Raw genomic sequence first — 21,782 nt, 5'->3', positions numbered from 1 at the left:
GACGCTAGAAGCCTTGTCGTAGCATTCAACGGCTCAAAATGGTTCAAATGGCTCTGAGCACTATGGGACTCAACTGCTGAGGTCATTAGTCCCCTAGAACTTAGAACTAGTTAAACCTAACTAACCTAAGGACATCACAAACATCCATGCCCGAGGCAGGATTCGAACCTGCGACCGTAGCGGCCTTGCGGTTCCAGACTGCAGCGCCTTTAACCGCACGGCCACTTCGGCCGGCTCAACGGCCCTTTGTCGATGGTATACCACCAAACTAGCAGAGTATACTAAAGAAATGTGCTGAATCTGCATACTACCTACCCAGCAAATTGGTAATCTCGAACAAGAAAACCTTATGAATGAGTGTCTCTAATGGGAGCGTTATAGGCAACACAAACTGCACATGAACACTGCAGGCTGCCTACATCCTGCCACCTCTCAGGGGTATAACCAATTCTAAAAGACTCTTTGGATCGCTGCAAAGCATCAACAAACGTTTTGTCCCTAACAAAAGTTGTTCCCCATGACACGATCTGTCACCCCTAGACGTTTGATTCAATGCCTTGTCCTTCAGTACCAATTGATGATTCACTGTTCTGCAACTGTAGAAATATATAAAACTGAAACACTGTCTATTAGGATTCAGTAACAAGATCGTTTCCGATCAGGTACTTTGAGATAATGTGAATATCAGGCAAGAGACAGGAATGGAGTACTGCATCCTTAGGGCAGGTGACCGAAACAACATCTAGAGAACTATTACACTGTAATAGAAACCAATGTACAAATGAAACTGGTACTTAACTATTAATTATTTCGTGATGACTGGGTGTTGTGTGTTGTCCTTAGGTTAGTTAGGTTTAAGTAGTTCTAAGTTCTAGGGGAGTTATGACCATAGATGTTAAGTCCCATAGTGCTCAGAGCCATTTGAACCATTTTTTATTAAGTATTTCACATATGTGTGTGTTTGTGTGTGTGTGTTTCTGTATCTGCATGTGTTTAAGAGACAGAGAGAGAGAGACAAAGATATGTAAGCGGAGAATGAATCCTTTGTTTTTATTTTTGGATAGGTGTGATTGGGTTGATAACGGAGATATGTATCGAAGCAAATGTATGTTGAGGCTATATGCAACAATGTTCCATCCTCTCTCTGTAGCGCACTGCACGGAGGTATTGCACCTATCTCGTAAAATATGCCCATAGCGTAGTATCCAGGAATGGTTCTTCAGTACTACACCCCAATCATCGATAAAATTCCATAGAAAATACATCTACCTATATCGGGAATCGAACGACTTACATCTATGTGAAGCACCAATGCTTTGGAGACCAGAACTACGTGTATGTATCGTTGTTCCCCTGCCTAAAACCGCATAACGAAAGAAGGACACAAAGTAGCTGGGTGAGAGTCAGAGACCGAGAACTCAACAATAGAGAACAATGACTATATAAATTATAATTTTCTAACAGCAGAGTCGGAAATTAAAATCTTATGAACAGTACGACCACTTCGAGTATTAAACTTCGCATCAAAGTGGTTATTTCACTAAGGTGAGAAGGTCGTGGGATGGCAATATGTGCTTACGAAGATGGCGGCAGTATTGCGTACACAAGGTATAAAAGGGCAGTGCTTTGGAGGAGGTGTCATTTGTACTCACAAGGGAACCTCCCCATCGCAGCCCCCTCAGATTTAGTTATAAGTTGGCACAGTGGATAGGCCTTGAAAAACTGAACACAGATCAATTGAGAAAACAGGAAGAAGTTGTGTGGAACTGTGAAAAATGCAGCATCAAGGAGACTGGGAACGCAGGAGCGCCGTGGTCTCGTGGTAACGTGAGCAACTGCGGAGCGAAAGGTCCTTGGTTTATTGAGTGAAAAGTTTAATTTTTTATTTTCAGTTTATGTGACAAACTCTTATGTTTTCATCACTTTTTTGGGAGTGATTATCACATCCACAAGAAAACCTAAATCGGGCAAGGTAGAGAATCTTTTTACCCATTCGCCAAGTGTACAAGTTAGGTGGGTCGACAACATATTCCTGTCATGTGACGCACATGCCGTCACCAGTGTCGTATAGAATATATCAGATGTGTTTTCCTGTGGAGGAATCGGTTGACCTATGACCTTGCGATCAAATGTTTTCGGTTCCCATTGGAGAGGCACGTCCTTTCGTCTACTAATCGCACGGTTTTGCGATGCGGTCGCAAAACACAGACACTAAACTTATTACAGTGAACAGAGACGTCAATGAACGAACGGACAGATAATAACTATCCAAAAATAAAGAAAGTAAAATTTTCACTCGAGGGAATAGTTGAACCAAGGACCTCTCGTTCCGTAGCTGCTCACCCTACCACGGGACCACGGCGCTCCTTAGCTCACTTTGTCCATGATGTTGCCTATGTGCCCCATGGACTACTCAGTTTGTATATTTTGCTTATTTTTTCACAGTTCCACACAACTTCTTCCTGTTTTCTCAATTGATCTGTGTTCAGTTTATCAAGGCCTATCCACTGTGCCAACTTATAACTAAGTCTGAGGGGGGTGCGATTGGGAGGTTCCCTTGTCAGATGACGAATGCGAAACGGTTTCCGGCGTGATTATAGCCGCACGACGTGTGTTAACAGACTTTGAATGTCAGTTGCCGCTAGATGCATGGGACATTCCATTTCGGAAATCGTCCGAGAGCCACAGTGTCAAGAGCGTCCAGAGAATACCAAATTTCAGGCATTACCTCTCACAATGGACAACGCAGTGACCGACGGCCTTCACTTAACGACCGAGAGTAACGTTTTTAGCGTTGTCAGTGCTAACAGACAAGCAACACGGCTTGAAATAACCGCAGAGGTAAATGTTTGTCCTGCGATGAACATATCCGCATTTGACGTTAATGGGGCATGGAACCGACGAGCGGCTCGAGTGTCCCTGTTAACAGCATGACATCACCTGCAGCGCCACTCCTGGCATCGTGATCATGTAGGTTAGAACCTAGACCATGGTCAGGTGAGTCCCGCTTTCAGTTGGTAAAAGCTGATGGTAGGATTCGAGTGTAGCGCAGACCCAGCGAAATCGTGAAAGTTGTCAATAAGACACTGCGCAAGCTGGTTGTGGCTCCATAATGGTGTGGGCTGTGGAAGCGATAATTGACTGCAAATTCTTATGTTCGGGTACTTGGAGACCATCTGCAGTCATTCATAGAAGGAATTATTATGGATGACAATGTGCCATATCATCGGGCCACATTTCTTCGCAATTGTTGGACAATTGTTGACAATGTGGGCAATGCGAACGAACGATACGGCCACCCACATCGCCCGACATGAATCCCACAAAATCGTGCACCGGCGACACTTTCGCAGTTATGGACAGCAATAGAGGCAGCATGGCTAAATATTTCTGCAGGGGACTTCAAACGACTTATTGAGTCCCTGCCACGTCGAGTTGACGCACTACGCCGGGCAAATGGAGGTCCGATACTCTATTAGGAAGTATCCCACGACTTTCGTCACCTAAGCGTATTTACGTCAGAGGAGTGAAATTCTTATCGGAATGAAATAACATTTAAAAGAAGCCAAAAATGTTTTAGATACCTTTAAATCACCAAACGGAAAGTGAGAAGTAAATTGTTTTTACTGCCTCGGTTTTAGCTACCGATATCAAACATGTAATCCGAAAAGGAAATAGTTGCTAAAGGAAATTATTCTCCTGTACCATTTATCGTGAGCCCTTTGTGTACGTAAGGTAAATCTTCCGCTGTTGTTCATAATGTATGTATGTGCAGTACGTTACATTTGTTTCTGTTGGGAGGTCAATGCAAATACCTACAGCATGCACGAACCCTTTGCGAGTCTTTGTGCATTTCGCTACAGTTTTTTTTGCTCTACGGCTTCGATACAGATAAAAGCGTCATCAGCTTATAGTTACACTCAGCATTGCTGTGGTCCTTAGTGCGAAGACTGGTTTGAAAATTGTCCTTGATAACCTGTCTTCTGTGAGCCTCTTCATCTCTGGATAACTACCGTAATCTACGTTCATCTGAGACCGCCTACTGAGTTCATCTCTTGGTCTCCCTCTACAGTTTTTGCTCCGCACACTTCCTTCCCTTTTCACATTCCCAATTCGTTGATACCTCAGGATGTGTTTTATCAACCGATTCCTTCATTTACTTCAAATGGCTAGAAGCACCATGGGACGTCCCCTAGACTTGAACTACTCAAACCTAACTAACCTAAGGACATCATACACAGCCATGTCCGAGGCAGGATTCGAACCTGCGACCGCAGCAACAGCGCCGTTCCAGACTGAAGCACCTAGAACCGCTTGCCCACAGCGGCCGGCCATCATTTAGTCAAGTTGTGCTATAAATTACTTTTTTTCCGTGTCTGCTCGGTACTTCCTCATTTGTTATTCGATCTACCCATCCAATCTTCAGCATTCTTCTGTCGAGCCACATTCCACAACCTCTGTTCTTTTCTTTTCTGAATTGCTTATGGTCCACGATTCACTTCCGTACAAGGCTATACTACAGACAAATACTTTCAGAAAATATTTCCTGAGGCATAAATTTATTTGAAACATTATAAATTCCTCTTTTCCAGAAATAATTTCCTTATTATTGTTCATTAGTTATTATTTGCCCCAAATACCAAAACTCATAAAACTTCTAGTTTCTCAAATCCTAATCTAATTCCCACTGCGTCGCTTGTGGTAATTTGTTTACACTCAGTTACCCTTGTTTAATTTTGTTAATATTCACTTTATAATCGCTTTTCAAGACTCTACCCCTTTCTGTTCAACTGTTCTTCCAACTTCTCTGCCGTCTCTCACAGAATTAAAAAGCCACGGGCAAATCTTTAAATTTTTATTTCTTCTCCTTGAACTTTACTTTCCTTTACAATTTACTCCTCGTTTTCCTTTTCGTTTTGCTCAATGTACAGATTGATTAACATCGTGTATACGCCACAACCCTGTCTAATTTGTTGGCAACAACGCCTTCCCTATCGTGTCATTCGACTCTTTTAACTGCTGTCTCGTTTCTGTAAAAGTTGTAAATAATCATTCGCTCCTGTATTTTATTCCTGCTAGCTTCAGATTATCAAAGACATTTGTCGTAGGATTGTATCACCTTTTCAATACCCCCGTCACAGAATACATCCTCCTGTGCTTTCCGCAAATTCTCTGCGCCGATCGGCAGCTCGTTGTCTGCGTCAAAATATTGTCTTCATAGCCAGTGGTTCATGTGAGCAGAGATGAAAATCACAGGGAGCCACGTTCGGGACGGCCGCTGTGGTCGAGTGGTTCTAGGAGCTTAAGTCCGAAACCGCGCTGCTTCTACGGTCGCAGGTTCGAATTCTTCCTCGGGCATGGATGTGTGTGATGTCCTTAGGTTAACTAGATTTAAGTAGTTCTTAGTCTAGGGGACTGATGACCTCAGATGTTAGGTCCCATAGTGCTTAGAACCATTTGAACCATTTTCGAACCAAGTTCGGCTTTACGGTCGGTGATCAAACACTTCCCATTGAAAACGCTGCAGGAGCGTCTTCGTTGCCCCTGCAGTGTACGGCCGAGAATTGTCATGAAGAAGGAGAAGCACGTGAGCTACGTTGTGTGGGCTGCACATGAAATGAGGCGAAATCTCTCACAGACACCCATACATGGCGGGAGAGGGTATTCTTTCTAGGCATCTTTACGTGCTCACTGTGCGCTCAGAACTGAAAAGAGCGACGTGACGCAATGCAGGGGCATACTAGTAACACCGTCCAACACGTCTATGGAAAGCTTCATTGGATTTTCTCTGCGGTTTCCACTCCGCGATAGATCGGAACTTACTTTCCGAACAGCCGTCGTATAAGTGTCTTGGCGTACCTTGAAGCTGCTTGCCTGACTGTTCTATCAGTTAAGGAGCGCATGCAGTTTTTCTGTTTGCTCGTCACAATTTTAGCTCCAAGCTAAATGACTCCGATAAGCAACAGCTCTGTTTGTTCCCCTATGGATTCCACCCGCCACACGTTTTAAGTCGCACACTCAAAGTAAACACGCGCTGTTTTCTGAGGCCGGTTTATTTCGAAATGGCCCCTTGCCTTTGTTTACTTCTCCCGCGGCTGGCTCTATCTGCTGGGAGCATTAAGAGAGAGATGTGTCGCTGCTCTTAGCGGCCTGCGTCGTGAGCAGCTCCCATGAACACGAGACGGGAGGCGACCTTGGGCGCGCCTTCCGCTCTTGTGCCAGAGAAAGCCGGTATCCGCGCCCCACGCCTCGCGCCTATCAGCGCATTGCATTACACGCCGGCCCAGTAGAGTCGTCGCCCGTGTCGAATTATTCGTCACTGTCGCCGCAGAGGAGGGAGACCTCTCGTGGCTCAGCGCTCGGCAAGCAGGCACTTTACAGCACGTGTTTGTACTCACGACAGCTTCCTCATGACTAGGGAGCACTCGCGCCGCTGAAGAAGCTAATCGCTGCAGGTGCTTCTCAGGGTCTGGCAGGCAGCTTACTGTGTGAAAAGGTAACAGTTGACAGTGAATGCTAGAGCGACCTTCATCTATAACCCCACGATCGATCGTGATCTACACCTACACTTACATTTATTTGGTAAAGAAGTCACCGTATAGTGCGTGACGATCTTCACTTCTGAAAGTAAAGTTTACGTTTCGAAATTTCTCAGCTGTACCCTTAGTGTTTGAAGCGGAATGTGAGTGTCAACAGAATTTTCAAGGGCGAACACGCCTCTATAGAGAGTAAACGGTAACTATGTGGATCATATCACACTGGCGATTTGGAACATTTGCGGCAATCAAGTCGGGAAACAATCTCAAATTCGCCTACAAAACGGTCTAAGCTGCGGCGCATGTGCGCCCTGAGAGATTTTCACTGTTCTCTATCTTACGCTACCGACTTAGTTGACTATTTCGTTAACATTATTAAATGAAATTTTCCCGTTAGGGTAAATAATTTTGTAAGCGTTATGAAAAAACCAATTAAGTTTACAATTACATCGAAGCTTAACCCTTACAAGCATAGCAGCTCGTAGTAAGAAAAACAGGAAAACAGAAAGGTTTTTTTAACCTTATACTGTAACAATTTGCAGTTTTTTTGAGGTAAAAATAACAGAAAAGTCAAGTATAATTTCGTTCGTCACGACTTCACATACCCCACTGTGGTACTTTGTCAACAGTTGCGGTATTTGCCCTGTTTAGAAGACCGTATAATAATCGAATTTTTTGCGCCCTAAAATAAAACAAAAGAAACAAACAGACAAAATAATCCAATTGACATCCTTTTGCGTGTTCAGTTGTGGGAATCGAAGAGTGTGGGCGTGCCACCTGCACAGGTTTGAGGTCTAGAGCTCGCAGATCGCCCTATTTTGTTGCAGCAATATGTTACAAATTCAAAACAGCGTACTAATGGAAATGCCGTGTGGCTAGGGCCTCCCGTCGGTAGGCCGTTCGCCTGCTGCAAGTCTTTCGAATTGACGCCACGTCGGAGACTGGGATGAAATGATGATAAGGACAACACAACATCTAGTCCCTGAGCGGAGAAAATCTCCGACCCAGCCGGGAATCGAACCCGAGCCGTAAATTGACCACTCAGTTACCAGGGCGGACAGAGGACTAATGTTGCTAGTTGTAATGGAGTTTATTTCTGAAACAGTGTGTTCGTTCACCAACTTGTAGAGTCGCAAAAGGAACGCTGCTGACGAATTCTTTGAACTGTGTAAATCGGAACCTGCTTTGTGAATGTAAAAAGTTGTATCACAGTGGAGGAAAGCAAGGAGCTGCCCATACAAAATCGGTGGAAAAACTAAAAGTCGAGGCAGACGGCGAAGAGGATGCTGTCGTTACAATATAAACGATTTAGGAAGGCTCACTGAAAACTGAAATATCTCCAGACTACGTTCGCGAGCCGTCGATCTGGTACTACAGTACTGTTGATCTGATTTTCTGCAGGATCAAAGCACTTCTCCCGGGCGAGGAACTATATACACCCGTAGCAAGTAGTCAGTTGGGAAGAGCCTGAGGTTTGCTCTCATTTTCTCCTGAGCGGATATGATTGTTTTCATCTTCATATATTTGAAACTTCTTGGCAGATTAAAACCGTGCGCCGGGTAGAGACTCGAACTTGGGACCTTTGCCTTTCGTGGGCAAGTGTTCTACCATCTGAGACACCCAAGCACGACTCAAGACCCGTCTTCACAGCTTCACTTCTGCCAGTAGCTCGTCTCATACCTTTCAAACTTTACAATAGCTCTCTTGCGAATCTTGCAGAACTAGCACTCCTGAAAGAAAGGATATCTTTTTTCTTTCAATAATTGGTGCGGTAACTGGGAGTAGCTTCAGACACAGTATCACATGAAAGGAAAAAATTATTACAAATATTTGGTTCAATTCTCAGCTTATTTAACGGATGGCTGTCGCCTTTCTACCTCCTTTCTGGTGCCATTCCCCACACCACTACTCATGTTTCTTCTACTAGTTTTCTCCGGATTTTTAAAGTAAGCAACAACCTGTCAATCTAATTCTTTGTCACAACTGAAAATGCGAACCTCTACGGTTTAACACAGCGTGTGGGTTTGCAGTGTAAGCCTATACAGCCATACCTGACAGATAAACCGGGCTTGTATGGGACATTAACATATGAAATACGTGGTCGGAAATCTCTAACAACGTTTGCAGCTCTATGTAAAGATGTGTCACGAACTGACAGCTTGTAAGACCTCATCGTGCAATAGTTACATCGTTTATTATCATTAACTGGAAGCACGATTTCACCTCTTTACCCTCTACCATCATGTGCAGTATTTGACAAGTCTATGAACGAATTAATTGGCCACTTAACTGACGTTCCAGTTCAAAATTTGGTTGCTTACTATTCAGGTCAACACTTTCAGCAGATCACTCTCGCAAGCACAGTTAACTTACATCCAACCGCTATACAATGGCCATTCTAGAAAGAGCAGACATACACTGCTGGCCACCGTAAATGCAACACCCTGAAGGAAGCATCCGAATCAAGTGAAATTTACACCATGGGTTTGCAGCGATGAGATATGCAACTGATTAGAATTTCAGCGCAGACGCACATCACGCGCGCCTGTGGCGCCACCTCATAGCGCCATTTAAGGCTTGGCGATTTCGACGAGTGTACGTTCGGCACGTGTGTTTACCTTGTCGTTGTTTCACAAGACGATCAGTTATGCCTCGTAGACAACAGCGAACATCGTTTGATCAAGTATCCGAGTTCGACAGAGGAAGGATAGTGGCTTACCGAGATTGTGGATTATCATACAGAGAAATCACTAGTCGTGTTGGACGAAACAAAACAACTGTAATGCGGATATGTGACCGTTGGATGCAGGAGGGTACGACGGATCGACGTGGTCGATCGCATTCACCTCGGTGCACCACTGCACGTGCTGATAGGCAAATTGTGTGCATGGCAGTGACGGATCGCTCAGTGACATCCCGAACCATAGCACAGCACATTGCGTCTGTAACGCATCATCCAGTGTCTGCGCGTGCCATTCGACGCCGTTTACAGCAGAGTGGTCTGTCCGCAAGACGTCCATTGCTTCGTCTACCATTGACGCAGAACCACAGACGTCTCCGTCGCCAATGGTATGATGACAGACGGATGTGGACGGCAGAATGGAATGACGTTGTCTTTACTGACGAGGCACGCTTCTGTCTGCAGCACCACGATGGTCGGATTCGAGTGTGGAGACACCGTGGAGAGAGGATGCTGGACAGCTGCATTATGCACCGCCACACTGGTCTTACACCGGGTATTATGGTATGGGGCGGTATTGGATATTATTCTCTCACGCCTCTAGTACGCATTGCCGGTACTTTAAATAGCCGGCGCTACATATCCGAGGTGCTGGAGCCAGTTGTCCTTCCTTACCTTCAGGGCTCGGCCACAGCCATATTTCAACAGGATAATGCGTGACCATACGTGGCACGCATTGTCCAAAGGTTCTTCGTCAAAAACCAGTTTGAATTGCTTCCCTGGCCGGCTCGCTCTCCGGATCTTTCGCCGATAGAAAACATGTGGTCCATGGTTGCTCAACGAGTGACCCAGATTACATCCCCAGCTGCCACACCAGATGATCTTTGGCAACGTGTGGAAGCTGCTTGGGCTGCTGTACCCCAGGAACACATCCAACGTCTCTTTGACTCAATGCCGAGACGTGTGGCAGCGGTGATCTCCAACAATGGGGGCTACTCTGGCTACTGATTCTGGCAGGAACCACATGTAACAGACGTCTGTAAACGTAATCATTTGATACTTGGTCAACATGTTATCTACAAAATAAATCTTGTTGTGCTACCTCTTGTCTTTCTTGTTGTTGCATTTACGGTGGCCAGCAGTGTATAATGACAACAGAGAAAGCGGATGGATGTCTCCAAACATTGTGGTAGTAAAATGTGTTCGTAAACATTTGGTTCAGCCGTCGTCCAAAACATAAAAAACAAATCAACCTCGACGTAACTTCCACTGAATTTTCACAACACAATTGGGTAAATACTGGTCACTAGACATTCATCTTTAATTTTCACTTTCACCCGTCTGAGTGCCATATTAACCGCTGCGATTCCTCACTCAATCTATAGCTCCATAGCCCAACTAATGAGTCGTTTGCGGCACTTTCAATGTCACGCATTCGTCTCTCTGGGCTGAATTAGGGGCATGGACGTAATCACGAATGTAAGTTTCGTTGCCCGGTAAAGGATCGTTCTAACTTTCGTAACTGAGTTGTAATACATATCTTTCTGAGTAAGTAACAGAGATAGTTTCATTTTGAGTCAACATCCATAACTGAACAATTGATTCCTTACATCTACCTTACATCTTCTTGCGGTTGGGTTCGGTGCCTCCCTGACATTTTATTCTTTCGTCACTGACAGCAGGCAAGACTGCTGAGAAGTACCTGTGGCTGAATGGCCGAACACGGATCACTTACAAGGGAACCTCCCCATCGCACCCCTCTCAGATTTAGTTATAATTTAGCACAGTGAATAGGCCTTGAAAAACTGAACACAGATCAATCGAGAAAACAGGAAGAAGTTGTGTGGAACTATGAAAAAAATAACCAAAATATACAAACTGAGTAGTCCATGCGCAACATAGGCAACAACAAGGAGAGTGCAAGCTGAAGAGCGCCGTGGTCACGTGGTTAGCGTGAGCAAGTGCGGAGCGAGAGGTCCTTCGTTCAAATCTTCCCGCGAGTGATAAATTTATTGTCTTTATTTTCGCAAAGTTATGATCTGTCCGTTCTTCATTGACGTCTCTGTTCACTGTAATAAGTTTAGTGTCTGTGTTTTGCAACCGCACCGCAAAACCGTGCGATTAGTAGACGAAAGGACGTGCCTCTCCAATGGGAACCGAAAACATTTGGTCGCATGGTCGTAGGTCAACCGATTCGTCCACAGGAAAACACGTCTGATATATTCTATACGACACTGGTGACGGCATGTGCGTCACATGACAGGAATATATTATAGACCCACCTATCTTGTACACTTGGCGAATGGGTGAAAAGATTCTTCTACCTTGCCCGATTTAGGTTTTCTTGTGGATGAAATAATCGCTCCCAAAAAAGTGATGAAAGCATAAGAGTTTGTCACATAAACTGCAACAAATGAATGCAATAGTTTCACAGTCGCACAGTTTTCCCTGTGCTCTGTCAAAACATATGTTTTTAACGTTTTCAAATTTTTCCGTGTGTAGATCGTCAAATCCTGCATATGTCCAAGCAAATCTGAACATGTCCTGGAATTTTGGAGAGCGAAGTTGATTATGTGTGAGTGCCTGAACTTTGATAATTGTCCGAAAATAAAAAATTAAACTTTTCGCTTGAGGGAAGACTTGAACCAAGGACCTCTCGTTCCGCAGCTGCTCACGCTAACCACGGGACCACGGCACTGCTGTGCTCAAGAAATCCTTGATGTTGCCTATTTTCCACATGGACTACTCAGTTCGTATATTTTGCTTTTTTTTTCATAGTTCCACACAACTTCTTCCTGTTTTCTCGATTGATCTGTGTTCAGTTTTTCAAGGCCTATCCACTGTGCCAACTTATAACTAAATGTGAGGGGCGTGTGATGGGGAGGTTCCCTTGTTAGAATCACACGCAATTCGAGCTCATTTCTTCCCGTTCACTGTTTCTAACAGACGACACATGTCTCGTTATGAAATTAAATTCATGGTTAGCTGTAATCAGTCAGTCTAATTAATCTTGCGACTGCGAATCTTGGAAGATCATACCTCTGTAATCCGTTAGATTTATTTCAACTAATGAAACATAGACGATCTGTACATACAACTTCTCTGGGTAACATGGAGCACTATCTTTCAATGGTGGTTTGTTCCTTTGTCTTAATCTACGCCTCTCATTTATACTACAAATGTGCCCTTAAAATACAACGCCATATTTTCCCAGTTTAGAACATCTTTGGACCACTCCCAGCCTCCCGAAAGATGTTATGAAAATAAATAAAATAAAGAGAGATAAACTGCATAAAATGACGAGCAAGTCACCGGCGTTACCTTCTTCTATACAGGAAAAGAATGCACAGAACAATGCGCCATATTTTTGTCTGGGATAAACTATCCCAAATGTAGATTAGGAATAGCTCTAATCTCCCGGCTTCCACCAAAGTTTTCAGGAGTTTCTCGCATCTTCGAGCCAAATGCCTGACCTTGAAACTGCCTCCTAAATACCGTATAGGGAACCCTTCCTCCATCTCCTACTTCGCTGGGATTTGCTGATCGAAGCAATGTCCGAACTTCAATCTGCGTTCTCTGCCCATCGGACTGGAGAATGAAACACATTAAAACTAAATAAAGGGGTAAGGTGTTCATGTGTCTGAGGGAAGAAATGATTTACAACCAGGCAAATTATTATCAAATATATGAGGTCTCCCAAATGCAATGCACGAGCCTGTGTGTCGTGTACAGCCAGAGTATACGAGTGTTCAGTCGGAAACCTGTGGTGCTCACAGCTTCCCCAGTAGAAATGGAAATGATAAGCATTGCAGCAACCAGTAACATGGAAGAGAAGTTGCGGTCGGTCTGATTTTAAAGTGTCACTAGAGCTGAATTTCTGATTATTTTCCACGGAAGGAGTAACACTAATCACTACAGATAAGGTCTCATTGTTGAGTCTGTGCTTTTCGAAGGTGGGACTGAGCGTACTTCTTGCAGTGTCTACCTCGTTTACCTCGGAAGACCTAGCAAAAACTAACATCTCTACTTTCGCCTTTAAATTATATATATATATATATATATATATATATATATATATATATATATATATATATGTTATCTGCATCAAAACAGATACACAGTGGGATGTATTTATCAGGTGAGGAACATTTGCAGAGGCGGCAGACAAAAGACTCTATAAAAGGACTAGCAGTAATGACGATCCCAGCAGGTGAAAGTGTGCAATGCTCGAAAAAAGTGATAATGATAATTATAATGAAGATGTCCGCCCCGGTAGCTGAGTGGTCAGCGTGACAGACTGTCAATCCTAAGGGCCCGGGTTCGATTCCCGGCTGGGTTGGAAATTTTCTCCGCTCAGGGACTGGGTGTTGTGTTGTCCTATTCATCATCATCATTTCATCCCCATCGACACGCCGGTCGACGAAGTGGCGTCAAATCGAAAGACCTGCACCAGGCGAACGGTCTACCCGACGGGAGGCCCTAGCCACACGACATTTACATTTCCATAATGAAGATGACGATAATTCGAAGTAATGTTGTATTATCAACCGTTTACAACTGTGATATTGTTGGAGAAAGGCAGGGCATGAAGTATAAAAATTCTAGCACATCTTCAACCAGAAATGTAAAAGCTGGAGAAAAAAAGGAATGAAACTACTAAAAAAGTGTTTGCTGCAGAAAACTGACGAATCAGTAAGATTCGATGGAGAACTTAAAGGTGCATTGTTCCTCAACAAAGGTTGAAATAAGAATCACAGGCATTCCATCGGAAATGTAAGTGTTGGTATGCGGCTAAAATCATGGGCGTAGTTGATCTCAGATGGATCAGTACTTATACAGCATGACTGAAGGATATTATATGCTGGAGCTTACCTTGATAGAAGCCATGTCGTTTCCTTTCCTTTGAGGTGTTCTGCTCCAAGTCCACTGCACCTGCTACCCTGTGTGCTGAGGCCGAGTGAACTGGTGACCGACTCTTCGATGGGGACCCCTTTTATACCGAATCGCTTCCTGTGTCTGAGCGTCTTCACCGCTGGCCGGGGGGATGGGGAGGGGGGACCGGAGTGTGGAGAGATGTGGGCGAGGATGCGCCCGCCGCAAGTGGATTACGTCGCCCTGTAGGTTACGCATTTTTTGTGCCGGCCCTTCACGACTGCGGCGGCGATGTGATCTGCTCACACGCCGGCGGAAAGGTGGGGGCGATAGGTCACGAAGAGGGCGACGGCGGGGGCGGCAGGCGCGTTGCGACACTGCCCGCGGCTCAGCTTACGCACCCCCTCCTGCACCCCTTCCTACTGGAATGTCCGGAATGGAGCCTCGGACTCACCTTGGCCCTTCCTCGGGACACGTGTGCGACACGAATCCACTCTTCCAGACGCGCCTGTCTGTCGACATTTTACGTGATCCTTTGTTTCGCAGCGAACGGCGCAACAAAGTAATAAATTAAACGAAAATAAATTTAGTCAAAATCTTTGGAGAGAGTATGCAGTTCAAGACATGAAGAATCCAACGAAAATAGTAATGTCGTACAGATAACCAATCAATGGTATCGAGAAGACTTGTATAGCCTAAAATGTGACTTATTGTACCTGTGCACTCATTCTCCTCAAAATAATTCACATTTAGCGGTGCAGGGGCTTCATACCATCGTTAGGTGCTTCCTGTTTCATTTACCCATGTATGGAACAACAGAACTACGACTGTCTGCACGTGCCTTAATCACTGTTATCTTACTTCCACTATTAATAGCGCAAAATCTGGGGTTGAAAACCTGCAGTTATAGAAGCTGAAACTTTCCAGTAAACTGATCGCGAATGTGTGGTTACGATCAGCCACTAACATCAGTATCAGATATTATCCTAGTTTGTACAAATGCATTTTAAATGTAAATCTTTCTATTAAGCCTCCATGTAACTGGGTTCGAATTTCGTGCATGACCAACCTTAACAAGAAATGCACGTTATATATTACAACATACTGCACGCTCCCATCTGTTAATGGGCGTGTTTATGTGTCGTCTCTACAGCGAGTTATAAATTCTTTCAAACGCTCCAGTATAATCTCGTGAACTTCACGAGAGTGCACGGTTCACTGCTCCTGTTCTTCTTCTGTATTAACGTGGGTGTTGTGCATATCAGTTTTGAGATGACCCCAGATAGTTAGTTCTAGACAACTGAGATCAGGTGATCTTGGAGGTTAAGGTATATACTCTGTTCGACATTTCCACCTTGGGTAATATTGGCGGGTTGGATGCCATTTTACACTTCTTTCGGAAAGCTGGTCGCAGGTGATGCTCCAAAAACGATCAGCTTTGCAAAAGAAGCGGCAACGCTTTCTGCGCGACCCACCCATCTTTTACACGACAATGCGCGGGTGCATACAGCGCAAGCTGTGGCTGCTCTGTTCGGTCGATGGGACTGGAAAGTACTGTAGCATCCACTATACTCCCCTCCCCGCACTTAAGTCATTGTCACTTTGATTTGATTCCGAAGATGAAGGAACCACTTCGTGACATTCGCTTCAGAACTGTTCCAGAGATTCGAGAGGCAGTAGACAGCTACATTCGCACCATCAACAGAACAGGCTCTGCTAACGCTATACTACGCCTTCCACATCGCTGGCTACGGGTCCCACACAACTCTGGTGACTATTTTGAAGGACAGCAACAGGTGCAAACAGGTAACTCTTTTGTATCTGTTGTCAATAAATAGTTGCCACTATTTAAGTTCCAACACTCGTAGCATTATCACGAAGTATTTAAACAATGTGTCTCACTGCAGAAACTTATCAGTAATGCCATATTTGTTATTGTCTGGTTATTTCTTTTGTTTATGTAGATCTATTAACAATTTTTTATTGAAAGATTCATTTTTAACTTTCAACTCCTTAAATCAAGAATCACGTTTGCGGAATCTAATAATAGCACTCGGTCAATCCACTGAGCCTAGATTCAATCTAATGTTAGAAATACCCTATACCAAAATGCAGTATATCTCAGCGTTCAATACTCGTGTGTATCATAGGCATCTGCTAAGGACTCGTTAGATCCTTCCTCACTATACTTGAGTAAGAATGAATTACCTTGGAAAATATGTAAACCAGTACGGAATACGATAAACTGTAATGAAATGGATAAATTTGTGACTATAGGAACCTAATCTACGTTATGACACCAATAATCAATAAGAAAGGGAAATTGCAAGCGACTGTAATGATATCATAGCCACAATTTACTGATCTGTTGTTGGCGATACGTCTCGCCATCGCTATTCATTCCACAGTGTTTTGACTCTACGCAGAACTTATCAAAAGAAACAACAAAATTTAGTGAACTACATATAGCACATCCGTAAACTGCAACGAATACCATAATCGAGAGTGAGAAATTATAGTTTCTACAAATATCATTTCTTGAAGAGCTGTTGAAATATTAAGTGGAGATACGGAAAGAGGCAGTCAGATCCAAACACATCGATTGGAATTTGTGGAGTTTTTCTTTTATAGAAAAACACAGAAAATGTAAGGGCCTGCGCTGAGCTGCGACCGTCATTTTGGAGTTGCAGTGCCTAGAGTATTCATACCATAAACGTGCTTCGCAAGCATGCTGGTACGCCACATAAAATGAATTCGTCGTTTCGAAGCTATAATTTATCTTAAATTTCCAATTCAGTATTTTATTCCAAAATTTTTTAGTTTGATAAATTTTATTATTACTAGCCCCATCAGACTAGCTGACCATGGAGATTAACTTTCATGATGCCTGATGCTTGTTACTTATTTGGTGACCTACCTTTGTTCGCGGGAGAGCGTTACCGTGACAAGAAGACCAGGCAGTCTACCACGTGCGCTGTGATAGTTTGGTGCCTCGAACTTTAACGATCTCATGGGCATCAGAACGTGTAATGTGTGATATCAAACTAATACGGTGTAAGATAATCATGGCCTGTAAGGATTTGGTGATGAAATACTGCGATCTTAACGACTTTAGTTTCTGAAGTACATAGGAACTGAAACATTGCATGAAACATTCCGTGACCATCAGTCATCAGAAACTATGCTGTCTGGGTGACGCTGACATCATAACTGCGAATGGTGTACGTAGTTCTGTACTGTATTTCTTCAGCTTGCTGTGGGTGCAGACACATACACACACACACACACACACACACACACACACACACACACACACACACGGTGCGGCGTGACGTTTCACAACACAGGTCACGAGCCTCGCTCCTCCGTGCTTCGCCCTCCGACCGGAGACCGCGCCGTGGCGCGCACTGGAGCAGGTGGAGTATCGGTGTGCCGCTTGGGTCCGTAACTCTGCCAGCAGCTTGCACCGTCCCACCGGAATCTTTGTGAGTACACAGACGTGGAGGAAATTAACGCGACTGCATCACTTGTAACAACTACTTTAGTTCGTTCTTGGCTGAGTGGTTGTACGGACATCGATTGTTCACCTCAGTACGACCCTTTCGTGAGTTTGTGCGGTGGTCGCATGGTGATACTATTGACAGATCCTCAAGGGCAACTGCATACACAAATCTAGGATATTAGATGAAACAGTATGTAAACAGTTGCCTGTTTACGGTACCATCGTCATCAGTCATTGACATTACCAGACATTATGCTATTCAGTTGTGCATGTTATTATTGCCCCTGCATGTTTTCTAAAGCCGTTTACTCATTTTTCATAAGGGCGTCGTCCGGGTCTCGGGATCCAGCAAAGAAAATCACGGTCAGTCTGCCATCCATTCACCTCATTACACGTCCTACCCGCTTTCTGTATATCTTCATCACATTATTAGGTCTTTCACTCCAGTCTCTTCATTGATCTACTTATTCGTCTTTCTTCTAGTACACTACTACCATTAAAATTGCAACTCCGAGAAGGACAGCAAATAGTAAATTTTACTTATTGCAGGAAGAATACGTGATTAATGTTGTAGTGAGAGCTATAAAACTACCATAGGCTACCATAATTAAGAGTAGACTACAGTAATTTTCCTCGTAGCTTTGGTCAGTTAAGGTCGTACCCGGGTTACCTGTACGTTTTAGCGCTAGAAAAGGGAATTTCATCAACAAAAAAGCAAAAAAAGAAAGACGCAAATGAAAAATTCATCAAACATCGCATCAATATTTCGTCGAACTTATATAAAACATGTTTCTGTCATTCATAAACAAATTTCGCATTAATCAATAATAAGGCAGAAAATTCTTTCCTTTGATCGTGACGAAAAGCGCAATATTGAGCACAAAATAACAACAATCATTGTACATAATTTTTTATGTTTGTGCATGTAAACTGTATTGCATCAAAAGTAATTGCTTTCGTTACATAAAAGAGCAGAAGTTACGCAATCAAAAAATTCGTGTTACGTATAAAACGCTATGTATATTCTGTGAGGACACAAAATATACAGTGGACTAACACTGAATGATGCGAGGTTCCAATTGTGTGCAAAACAAACAACCAGACCAAGGAAAAAATCAAACAGGAGCCGCCGACTCTCTTATATATTCAAATGGTTGAAATGGCTCTGAGCACTATGGGACTTAACTGCTGTGGTCATCAGTCCCCTAGAACTTAGAACTACGTAAACCTAACTAACATAAGGGCATCACACACATTCATGCCCGAGGCAGGATTCGAACCTAAGACCGTAGCGGTCGAGCGGTTCCAGACTGTAGCGCATAGAACCGCTCGGCCACTCCTGCCGGGTCTTACACATTCATTTATGTTCCTTTCTCTACCACTTCTACCAATTCACCACTAATCCTATCATTTACTACGTCATTTGTGCAGTGTGCTGTAAACAGCTTAACGGTAGTTTCGGTAGCGAAACTCTAGTTGTACGTGATTCGGGGTTAAGCAGGTTGTTTGACCATTATAGATACAAATGGATAGGGCGAGTACAGCACAATGAACCAAGCAAATAATCCTAATAAGCACAGGTCCAGAAACCAATGACTTTCCCAAAACTGAGTGCATGAACACCTTACAACAAAGGCCCCGAGGATTCTGTCTGTAGATTTGTGCTTGAGGATCAATGTGTTACAACAACTGCTGCACATGGCAGCAGTTCTTATGAAAGCTGGCTTCATTACGTTTCCCCATCGATGCTCGTAGACATTCAAAGATCCCAAGTATTTTCCAGATGCACTGATAATCACCCACAACGCATTCCCGGGATTCATCGACACTATCAGCAGGGCTGGAATACGCCGAAGCTTTTAAATATAATAAATATAGAACGGTTTCAAGTCGGCGGGCCTACGAGGACATAGCCCTTGTCGTCAAAACGCTATTTACCAGCGTTTAGCGTCGTTAAAATTTACACCTCACTTTCCGTGTGCCCAAATAAATGTAGTCTTGGACATTAACACTGTTGTAACATCGATGTGATTGCACTAGTGCATATCGTAAGGTGGAAACTGTCAATTTACGGGCCTATGTTTTTTAGGATTTTTTGCCTCTTGCATTGTTTACAAGAATGTAGATACCTTTGATCTTACACCAAAGCCAACAGCACAAAATCAACTACTTGGAGAACCAATTACTTTTGTAGGATGTGAGATTAATTTTTCATGCACAAATACAGAGGTTGTGAGTGGTAATTCTTGGTTGACAATCGCTATACTACGAGGAGGAGCTCCCTGTGGCACTCTGGGATGCTCTCTGGGTGACTCTGGGATGTTCTCTGGGTAACTCTGGGATGCTCTATGGGTGACTCTGGGATGTTCTCTGGGGAACTCTGTGTGTTTATGTATGTACAAGGATATGTTATTCTATATTATTTTGTTTAATAAACAAACTTTTTTAACAAATACTCAGCTACTGAAGCATCTGTATCTTCTAAAGGGTGCGGGAGTTCCGACTCCTGGGGAGGTGGGTGGGACTTTACGCATGGCTGTGTTGCTTGGTTGCGTAATGCTACGCAAGGCGGGTGACCTTGAAGCGAGTTCCACTCGCTGTCGCCAGGGCTCGGAGGATCCGTCCCGATAGGGGCCGGGTTCGATTCCCAGCTGTGTCGGAGATTTTCTCCACTCAGGGACTGGGTGTTGTGTTGTCCTCATTATCATTTCATCATCATCAGTGGAAGGCAACGGGAAACCACTACTGGACTCACTTCCCTAGACGTACATGTGGTGGACCTCTCTGACGACGCTTCCCCCATGACAAGACCTGCCGTAAGGCAGAACACAAAGTTAAAAAATGTCCTATACTCACCTTTTTCGTTTGTACTTACAATAGTCAAACACCCAGTATACGAAGTGAAATGTAGTGCATATAAGCTTACAACTCTGGCAGTACCAATGTCTGTAAACCGGAAGGTAGGATGGAAGGAAGGAAAATTAGAGTTTAACGATCCGTCAGCATCAAGCTCGTTGGAGCACAAGCTCGGAGTGTCCCGAGGATGGGGAAGAAAATCAGCAATGCCCTTTCCAAGGAATCATCGTGAAATTTACATTGACTGGTATCGGGACATCCCGGAAGACCTTAATCTGGATGGCCGGACGCAGATTTGAACCCCAGTCCTCTCGAATGTGACTCCACTGTGCTGACCACTGCGCCACCTCGCTCGGTGCTGTAACATGGCTAGACTTGAGTCGAACTGGATTTTCATGACAGATTCGGGTACTTTTTTTCACAGGGTTCAGTAATCTTAGTCGCTTATGAGCAGTGCCACGACAGCCTCTCGGTAAACCATCGCTACAGGAATACAACGGGTGACGGATCTCGGGAACGTGCTGTCAAGGCGACAGTAGAACACCTTCTGAATCAAGGTATGCCAGCAGAGCACGGGAAACTTGCGGTCTTATCTTGTTGAAACATAACGTCACAGAGATGGGGTACAGTCACAGTATTGTTATCGGTGCATCACTGTCGGTGCACCTCTCTCTGCTGTCGCGTCAACGGAAGCTTCAACAATGATCACCGTAATGACAGCCCATGGTACTCCAGAGACCGTCGGACTATCCGTGAAGTTACCAGTATCTCTGCAAACAAGCCCATTGCCCGACTAAAGGTTCGTGACGTGGCGGTACGGTCATGTACGGCCGAGCAATCAATATCTGTGTGCTCTCAGGCGTTACTCGCCTTGGGTCGTAGAGATTGTGCACGGCTTTCAATGTGCCCCTCCGTAAACTATGGATTCCACATTCACATGACTGTCACAGCATCCATACCAACGTGAGCAGCGATCTCGCCGAACGATAAGCCACCATACCGCCGATGACGGATTCCAACACTCGTTGCCAAACGCACCCTGTTCTTACACGACGCATAAAATGGAATTCTCATAAAGAAAGCAACATTCAAATGCGGTTTCTGAATGACAAACCATTTGTGTAATCCTTCGTTATACATACAATATAGGTTGTGTGACTGCTACCTACATAATGCAGTAACGATCAAATGGTAATCATTTTCATTTCCACACAAGTGGTACACTTGACGCCTATTTGACGGCTGTTGCATATCGCCATTTTGGTGTGGAAACTTTCGTGGCCAGCTGTGTAAACCCCAACAGGCAACCATCTCCGCCATTGTCCGCCGATTAACC

At 44.2% G+C, this 21,782-nt stretch overlaps 1 protein-coding gene across 1 annotated transcript in view; it reads right to left on the bottom strand.

Moving 5' to 3' along the window:
- The window catches only part of LOC126263314 (pro-resilin-like), a 47,740-nt gene extending 33,566 nt beyond the window's left edge, over positions 1-14,174 (bottom strand). The window contains exon 1 of the mRNA XM_049960403.1: positions 14,089-14,174. Within this exon, the coding sequence (XP_049816360.1) occupies positions 14,089-14,103 (15 nt within the window). The 5' untranslated portion in view covers positions 14,104-14,174. The remainder of the gene's footprint in view (positions 1-14,088) is intronic.
- Between the last annotated feature and the right edge of the window lie 7,608 nt (positions 14,175-21,782).

The sequence above is a fragment of the Schistocerca nitens genome, chromosome 6, assembly GCF_023898315.1.
Source record: "Schistocerca nitens isolate TAMUIC-IGC-003100 chromosome 6, iqSchNite1.1, whole genome shotgun sequence".
NCBI lineage: Eukaryota > Metazoa > Arthropoda > Insecta > Orthoptera > Acrididae > Schistocerca > Schistocerca nitens.
The sequence above is the reverse complement of the archived record's forward strand: the minus strand, read 5'-3'. Positions and strand labels throughout refer to the sequence as shown.